This window comes from Lolium rigidum, chromosome 3 (genome assembly GCF_022539505.1).
Source record: "Lolium rigidum isolate FL_2022 chromosome 3, APGP_CSIRO_Lrig_0.1, whole genome shotgun sequence".
Taxonomy (NCBI): domain Eukaryota; kingdom Viridiplantae; phylum Streptophyta; class Magnoliopsida; order Poales; family Poaceae; genus Lolium; species Lolium rigidum.
The window spans coordinates 17,488,137-17,497,773 of record NC_061510.1 but is presented as its reverse complement, the minus strand read 5'-3'; the positions used below and the strand labels follow the sequence as shown (position 1 = coordinate 17,497,773).

At 44.5% G+C, this 9,637-nt stretch overlaps 1 protein-coding gene across 1 annotated transcript; it reads right to left on the bottom strand.

Moving 5' to 3' along the window:
• Positions 1-9,076: 9,076 nt before the first annotated feature.
• Positions 9,077-9,637, bottom strand: LOC124694430 (ethylene-responsive transcription factor 13-like). Its single transcript, XM_047227413.1, has one exon. It carries the CDS (start codon positions 9,635-9,637, stop codon positions 9,077-9,079), a length of 561 nt encoding a protein of 186 aa, XP_047083369.1.

The window sequence follows — 9,637 nt, the reverse complement described above, 5'->3', positions numbered from 1 at the left end:
CAGGCCCGATATGTATTGTTATTTTACTGCTAAAGAGATGCGTCTTGTTTTATTAGATGGATGTGCATCTGAGGACTGGGGCACAAGCACACTGTCAGTCAATAGTGTGTAGTGAGCTCTCCATGTGATTTCCATAATTTTTGTACGGGAACGCAAGTTGTGAATGTTCTTGTCATCTTGACTATATATATGATTGCAGGTTTCAATTTTCTTGTGTGATTAATTGTTCAATTTTCTATAGATGCAGGGTTGTTTCAGGTGGTTTAGCGGATCAAGATTAATCGCGATACACATCTGGAAGAGATTATTTGGTGCCTTCTTATGATACATCATTCCTATGGTATTTTTAGTTAGAGGGTACATCTGAACATATATTTGGTGATTTTGGACTCATTGTTGGATATTCTTTAGGTTAGTGTAACTACTTTTTTTGCGGGGAGGTTAGTATAACTACTGCAGTAGCTTAAGAATTTTAAACATCTTTCGACTTTATTAATACATTCGGAGCAGTTGTGAGTGAGCACCATGGCACCTATTTTCTTCCTCCTTGCTTCATTTCGTCTCCCTCATTCCTTTATCTTATTCATTCTATCATAGTGTACTCTTGCACATATGCTTAAAATAAGTGCAAAGCATGTCTAGCAGATTTTGATGTCATGGAGTAAAACTGATAAGCAGAATTTAAGGTTTTTTATTGTGGTTGTTAAACATTATTCCTCCGTTGTCCATTTTAGGCTTGGGCTTTTGGCTGCAGAGTCCGCACCCAAGTTTCGAACATCTTTCATCTGTAGAGTCACTACCTGCATTACAGACATGAATAAGGAAGAAGAAGAGATGAGAGAGTTCCATGGTGACTCGAATACCCACCATAAATGATTGTTAGATGGAAGATTGTAGAGATGGGAACTTCTCTGTTTCTGATGGTACGATATGATTTTTATTATAAATTGTTACCAATTTTGTGTAACTATGAGTCGTGCGTTGCACGTACATACTTACTAGTAAACCCTAAACCCCTAACCCTAACCCTAAACCCTAACCCTAAACCCTATAAACCTAAACCATAAACCTATATATCACTACCAAAAACTGAGTCATGATTCAAAGGTTTGCCATTGTTTTCTTGTAGCAATGCTCCCACACTTCTAGGAAGCGAGGCCTCAAACACATGCTGCAAAAAACTATGCAGGGTTATTCTAAAAAAATATAGAAGTGTATATATGCAATGTTTATTTGGTATTGTTCATAGAGGTAGTATGTAAATCCCAAATGATATGACTCCATGCTTTTTTTTGACCTTTTTCTATCGAGCCGGTGGGACGGTGAGGCCCGAATTAATAAAGCCACCACCATCCTTCTTCGCCCCTATGCTTATTCTCCCCTCACCCCTTCCCTCCCCTCCCCATCCATATCCTCTTCAAAGCGGATCAAGAGGATGGAGTGCCCCCACGACGGGTGCGGGAGCGCGACCGCGTGCCCGCATGGCCCGTACAACTGCACAGAGGCCAGCTGCGACTTCGCCGCCTCGCCAGCAGCGCTCGTCGCCTACCTCAGAGAAATCCATTCGATTCGTGTTGACATGATCCCGTACGGCACCGCGAGGGCGTTCATCATGCCGGTGCTGGCACCGCCAGAGCCAAGACAATCGGTCATCTTCTACGGGAATAATGGTACCGTGTTCGTCTCGCACACATATGCGCAGGCCTTTCCGGAGAGGGGCAGCGTGGTGGGCAGCCTAACCGTTGATTGTGTTAGATCGGCGACGTGCGTGTGGCCGAAGTACAAGGTGCTTTTGTGGTCCGATGGCCATCCATTTCATGAGCACTGTGATCAGTCTGATTTTGCTTCAATGTGGCCCGAGCCCGAGCATATACTCGAGTTTACGGCGCAGAGCAAGACGACGCCGGGCGCCGCCTGCAGGACGCGACAACAGTGGTCATCGATATGGTTTCCACTGCACCCGGAGCTGGCTATTTGGATGCGCATCGACATGTAGTAAGCGCTTGTTGTGTTTTGTGTTTATGTTGACATACTCTATGGTGTAATATGTAATCCCAATGTCCAATTAAATGCAGCTCTGGACCCTTCCAGGTATTTCCCTTGTTATCTTTTCTTTTTACACATACTGTAACCAGTGTTCAACGCGCAGTCCCTCGGCTTGGGTGTTGGATGTTTTCCTGGGTAAGGTACCCTATCTTGCCCATTTTTTTATATTAATTTGAGAATAGACGTCCCTGATTGCTCAGAAGCTCCGCGAGGAGATGATGGTCTTTTCTGGGTGTATGTAAGATTTAGCCTTGACCAACCCTCCACCCTTCTTCTCTTTATGTTCTCCTGGTAGCTAGTAACTAGCCTTCACCAGCCCTCCACCCTTCTTCTCTTTCTATTCTCCTTGTAGTAACTAGCCTTCACCAGCCCTCCAGCCTAACTAGTGAAGTACCTCGCAGCCATGGCTCCAGTGACCCGGGCAGCCTGGCGGCAGGTTATCCTAGGGAAGATGATGAGCGCTAAGAAAAGAGAGAGATCTAGCCGGATGGTGTCTCATGCACCAGCGACCCGGGGGAAGGATATCCCGGGTGCGAGGACTAAGACCGCCGAGAAAAATGAGACATCTAACCAGCTAGCTAGTCGTTGTATGGCCACTTATGATCGCCTTCTCGCAGAGACTCAGTCTATCCTATATACGATGGAGAGCAAGCCAGTGGGCGAGGGTTCGTCCGGGTAGGTTTCTAGCGGCGTGTCCTTCAGTTGATTCTTATTTTCTAACTATTTTTTCCATTTATTTACATCTCACAGGGCCGGCGGTTCAAATGTCTCCCCGGTAACCACCACGACGGTGGCGCCCCAAGTCCGGTCGTCGGAAGCGGAGTTTGGCCCCGTTTCCCGGCCAAGCCAGGTAGGCTGTATGCCTCTATCCACTTGTTTTTTTATACTCCCTCCGATCCATTTTAATTGACTCAGATTTAGTACTCCCTCCGATCCATTTTACTTGACTTAGATTTAGTACAACTTTGTACTAAATCCGAGTCAACTAAAAGGGATTGGAGGGAGAATACAACTTTACTAAATCCGAGTTAACTAAAAGGGATCGGAGGGAGTAGTTTATGTAATCACTGCTTTCCAGTTAATTATGTGTTGATGAACCCTGTGGTATTTGTGGAGCGTCCGAGTGTTGTCCATTCATGTATAAAGATCTGTGCTAGAAATTAGTAGTACTCCTATTTTTTGCGTGTAATTAGTACTCATATATGAATGGGTTGGATTCTTTTTTTTCATACAATGATCGTTCTAGCAAAAGGAGGTGAACAAGGCCCACATAGGCAGCCAGCTGGGGAATGAACACTCCCTCACCCCAGAGTGTGAGCCTGGTCACGTAGATTTGGCGTTCGAGAACAAGATCTCACTTTATCTTGCGCAAGGCATCAATAACTTTACTACCGAGCTTGACAGGCTTAAGGAGCAGAGCGGCTGCTGTGTGGAACTGCATAACCAGAGCGTCACATTGATGAATGATGCAAACACCACCATCAGGGGCGAGGGTTCGTCCGGGTAGGTTTCTAGCAGCGTGTCCTTCAGTTGATTCTTATTCTCTAACTGCTTTTCCATTTATTTACATCTCACAGGGCCGGCGGTTCAAACGTCTCCCCGGTAACCACCACGACGGTGGCGCCCCAAGTCCGGCCATCGGAAGCTGAGTTCGGCTCTGTTTCCCGGCCAAGCCAGGTAGGCTGTATGCCTCTATCCACTTATTTTTTTATAGTTTATGTAATCACTACTTTCCGGTTAATTATGTGTTGATGAACCTTGTTGTATTTGTGGAGCGTCTGAGTGCTGTCCATTCCTTTATCAATATCCGTGCTAGAAATTAGTACTCCTATTTTTTGCGGGTAATTAGTACTCATATATGAATGGGTTGATTTCTTTTTTCTTCATACAATGATTGTTGTAGCAAAAGGAGGTGAACAAGGCCCACATAGGCAGCCAGCTGGAGAATGAACACTCCCTCACCCTGGAGTGTGATCGTCTTCACAGAGATTTGGCGTTGGAGAAGGAGATCTCCATTTATCTTGCGCGAGGCGTCAATAACCTTACTGCTGAGCGGGACATGCTTAAGGAGCAGAGCGCCTACTGGGTGGAACTGCACAACAAGAGCGTCACAATGATGAATAATGCAAACAACTTCATCAAATATCTCATGGAAGAGAGGTTGAAATTAAAGCTCAAGAGGCAGATCTCGAGGGTGCTAATGCATGGACAAACCGCAGTCCTTAAGGCGATTAGCAAGGAGAAGGAGGATCTCCGTGCCCAGCTAGCGACCTATATCTCGGCGTCCACCAAGAGTGTCCCTGAGTAGGAGATTCTTGTTCTGCCTCTTCTTTTGATGTTTATATTGCTTCATTACCGTAATATCGGCATGTGCTCGTAAAACTGCTAGTTAACTTTTTGTTGGTATTTTGCACATTTGATCTGAACTTTGTGTTTTGCAATGCACAATTGATCAACTACTAATAAGTGTATATTAAACTGGCGGGATACTCTTCTTAGCGGCGAAAATTTTCCATTTGTTGCTATTGTAGAAAAGCTAAGCCCTTCAGAATTTTCCCTAACGTCAAGAAAACTTTCCAAAAACTTAAGCATTTTGGAGGGAAACATTGATGATATAGGCTATGAGGATGATCCTGGTTTGTGGTTCTTAGCATGATCTGTAGATGGCAATAGGCTTCTTATTCATACCTGAGGCTTTACTGAGGCTGCAAGGTGTTCTCGAAGGACACTAGTCAGTTATATCCAGATAAGCTAGGGAAGAGATTACTGGTCTTGGAGCATATTCTCTTTTCGTCAGATTGAATTATCCGCTCAACATTGCAATAGGCGGTGGAGATAGTGCCCTAGGATGTTCGACGAGAAGCAAATGTGTCTACACCTCGCACCATGCAATAGGACTTGGATATAGCCCGTTTCCTAAAATAATCCGCTTCGGTGTGAATTGTAAAAAAGCAGTTGTTGGTTTCTCGACAAACGTTGATGGGCTAATCTAGAGACTCCGATTTGGTTCATTCCAAGCTTCGCCAATGCTGCTTATTGGAACATATTGGTCTCGGGGCTCCTGATGAAATGTTTCTTTTCCCTGGTTAGCTGGTACTCAGGTGTTAACTTGTATACTAACTTGCACCCGGCGCGGCTTGTAATTTGATAAAACACCTCTTGTATATACGCAGTATATGTTAAATATTCATGTTGGTATGTGTACTACTCCCACGGATTTGTCTAGATTCACACCTGTTTTAGTGGTAGTAGCTAAATATGAGTCTATATAAATTTGTGTCACCTTTTAAGTAATAAAAGCCATTTATCAAAAAGTAAATAAATTTGTGTCCCTTATTTTCATGCAATCAAAATTCGTATTTCAAATTTTCATAAAAATAAACTTCTGCGTAGGGCGGAGCAAGATGATTGTTATTGTACTGTATTGGAGTAGCAGTCAGTCCATAGTATGCAGAGCTGTAAATAAACCAACAATCTATCTCTGGTCAAACTGATGTGACTAGACTATTGAGTAACTATGGCATGGCAAATCTATTGATTGCACGGCGGCGTGCTAGTCTAGTCTTGCTTAAAGGCTAGTCGGCGGCCTCGATGCAGCTGCATGGTGCAGAAAATTGAAGGAACACCAGATCTATCCAATGTTTTGCTTATAAACTACTAGTCCTCCAAGTAGGTGGAGCAGTTTTTATTTTTTATTTTTATTGCCCTGGTTGTACGTGCTCTACCTTAAGTGCCAAACTCTGTCCCTCTTCCCTATCCCCATTCCCTCTTCTTCTTTCTACACTTCCATGAATAGCTCACCTCCTTCTCCCAGCACCAGCAGGCTATCGTGCGAATGGCTCGTAGTGGACGACGAGCTAGAGGCACATCTCCGGACACTTCCGGGTACCGAATGGATCTTCCGCATCCTGGATGACCCTGACATGCCAAGCAACCATGCCATGGTGGCCTCGAACCCGTTTACTTCTACACAGTTCGCAGCGGCGACAGGATCTACACCTGTTTTTGACCCTTCGGAGGCGCCATCTTCTCTGGCGGCCGCGAATCCATCTTCTCTGGCAGCCACGAATCCTTCTACAGCGGCACAACATTCGGCGGTTGAGGCGTCATCTTCTCAAGCAGCCCTCGCACCATCTCCCAAGGCACTGTCTTCTATGGGGGCGGCACCATCAAATTTGGCTGTAAGTCAATATGTTGTTTGCTTTATCGATCTGTAGACTGTATGATGCTAGACTTTGCAATGATTTATGGCGCTCATGGTATCTATAGATTTATATGCCCATTAGTAATCACATTGCAGCCAAGCATTACTACTAGTATATATTAGTCCCTGACTTCGCTCGGGCTATGGTTATAATTTATAACTGCATGTTCTCTTTTGAAGAGCCTGAATGCAAGGCCGATGATTAGAAAACTGACACTACTAATCAAACATTGTAACCACCGATTTAAAAGTACATGTTTATATGAGTCCCTGATGTTTGCCTTGTCAATGACTATACATGCATATGCTCTTTTGAATAGCCTTAATGCATGGTTGATGATTAGATAACTGCAACAAGCTTTAGCGCTGGTATTCTGACCAGTTACATGAATATTTGACCTTCTTGTTATCAATTTATAAAGGTAACAACATTTGGCGCGTTCCAATTGTGTAAAAAGGACTTTATCTTGCGAGGTAATTACATTGTCCTTGATGTTAGCTGTCATTCTGGCTAGTAGCTTATTTTTTTGAAGTTATTATCTCATAACTTCTATTTCTTGATTCTAGGTCCAGGCATCGGACCAAAATACGAAGAAACGTTTGACAAATATTGCGTTTTTGCCAATCGTGTTAAGATGTCTGCTGACTAGGCTAGTCTTCTTAGATATCAGGTTGAAGCTGCGCATAAACCAGATATACCTTATTATGTTTGCACCATGAGAAAGTCACATGCAAAACCTCAAAAGTATAAGATGGTAAACACACTTGCCTATATTTGTTTCCATCCAAAATGAGCAAGTCAAGCAGTTATAACTTCAGATATTTTTCCCAGATCTTTTCGAAGAAGTCTACGACCGATAACCTTGCAAGATTCTTGAAGGACCCACTTGATCTGCCTGTTTATTTACCAAATCATGCCTCTAATGGTTATTATGGTGATGTACCGTTCAAGATTGGCGTGTCTGGGTTGGCCATTATTACTTCTGGATGGGGGGGGGGATCGTGGAGGCTTGCAAGATTATGGAGAACGACATTTGTGTCTTTAACTTCTTCAATTGCCCCGATTATGGCCTTCCATTGAGTGTTCACCTCTAATATAGGAAGACATGAGCACTTGAAATATAATATTGATGTGCTCTGAAATGTAGTAATCCTTGAATAAGCTCGTCTATGGATCTTGGCAGGTGCCAATAAGGAGCTATGTCGTTTGCCTCTCCATGCGAGCCCACCAGATGAAACCTGATTATGAGCCCCATACTAACAAAAGTTAGCCCTAGATAGTCTCTTTTTGTTTTATCTTCTGTTTTTGGTTATGTAGTGTTGCATCTCATTGTACTTCACCTGCTATCTTTGTGATTTCCTGCTAATATACAAAGACATAAAGTTTTTTCAAGAAAAACTGCATGACCATTGACGTGATAATATAGTAAGGGGGATTTGTTGCCAACATGATGGTACCCTTATATAAAGCGTTTTGCTTAAACTTGAATGATTGGTTGTTGTTCATGTCTAGTTACGTTAGTATAGTATGTGCTTTTATAACTTTTATTGCACATGTTATGATGAACACATGCTATTAATTTATTTCGTACTTGAAGTCAAAATGTAGCAGACATGAAGATCTTTGTTTTGAATTCCACAAACAGATCTTCACAAATTAGCTATCAGTATTATGATGAACACATGCTCTTATGGTGTTTGGTGAAGTCAAAATGTAGCAGATCTGAAGATCTTTTCTCGAATCCCGCGCTGAACATCTTTTTCACAATTTAGCTACCCGTATTATGATGAAACACACACTGTTCTGTTGTTTCTGCTAGAGAGCTTCTTTAAGGTTCGAAACGCTGCACTTGTTCACGGCAGGTTTATCTGTATTCTTTTGCAGACTAATATAAGCTATTTCGCTCTAAGATATTTGCAAGTTGATAGGCCCACTATAATACAAGCTCTTTCGCTCTAACATCTTGCAACTCAAAAAGGAGCATACATGTTGTTTCTCATGAGATTTGCGTCGACGGGTGAAAATGCTGAGACAGGAAAATCTGCCCCGGATCCTCCGGTACGTCTTGAGGACAAGAAGCCGGACGAAGACAAGGAGCCTGGTGACATTGTCTGAAAAAGGTTCTGGGAAGTTGCTTGCTGATGATGGAAAATCTGCTGGTTATCGCACGATGTTTCCTTGTTTTGTGGCCTGGTCTCGTTGGGAGATTGTTTGCATATGTTTGGATGTCATCTCCCCCGTTTAGTTTCCTGTAATAAGTCTGACTTCTGTTAATTCTGCTTAGCTATTTTTCAGACGCTAGCATTAGGAGCAGCATTTCCTTTTACTGTTGGTAGTTGTAATAGCTTGAACATGGTTTCGTTATCTCTCTGGTAATGAAATTCGACCCCTTGTTAGATCGCTTGGAAAAAAAACATGAAGATCTTTTGTTCGAATCCCACGTTGAACTTATTTTTCACTAATTAGGTAAGCTCCTGCTGACAAACATATTAGAGCAACTCCAGCAGTGACTCTATATTTTGGCGCTCTAGGTTGATGCTGCGCATGGAGCCGGAAATAGCTTCACCGGAAGCTGCAAACTGCGGCGGTAAAATGCAGGGCTGAAACAACGTATTTTCAGAGGCGCTATAATGCAGCGCCAAATATAGAATATAATGAAAAATAGAGTGCAGTGAAACAGAAGATCAAACAAAGACTAGAAATAGACATAAAATAGGATAAAATTAGCTTGATAAACAGTTCATATTTTTACAAAGTAGTGCGATAAAACTAAACTAAAACTCGACATCCGACGAGTCCGGTGTCGTGCCCGACACCGGATCTGACTAGAAGAGGTCAAGCCAACGGGGGTCGTCGTCGCCAATGGTGGTCGGCCCGGCGAGCAGCGCTTCGATGAAGGCCCACTTCATCGCCTTCTCCGCCCTCCGTTGTGCGCGGTCCTCCTTCTTCGCAGCCCGCCTCATCGCCTTCTCCACCCTCCGTCTGCGGAAGTGCTCGTTCTCGGCGGCGACGTCCTCGGGGAAGCGGGCCGCCCACTCGTGCGCCGCGCGTTCGTCTCGCTCGGCGATGCGCAGACGGCGCTCCGTCTCACGGCGGCGGCGCTGTTCCTCCTGTCTGACGATGTACGGTGGCGGCGCGAGATCCTCGGCCTGCTGGCGTGTCCACACGTCGTGGAAATTCATCGACGATCGCGGGCGCCCGAGCCGCCACGCCACGGCGTCGTACGCGCGCGCGGCCTCGTGCGCGGTCTCGTAGGTGCCAAGGCTGTTGCGCTCGTCGCCGTCACGTATCTCCGCGTAATACGTACCTTTGGGGCGCGTGCAGACGCCGCGGTACCCCGTGCTCGAGACGCGGCCGTACCGCGAGCTCGATGCGAGACGAGGCAT

Bases quoted from the DNA above. Each gene is read 5' to 3' on its own strand.
- LOC124694430 (XM_047227413.1), bottom strand. From the start codon at position 9,637: ATGCCTCGTCTCGCATCGAGCTCGCGGTACGGCCGCGTCTCGAGCACG.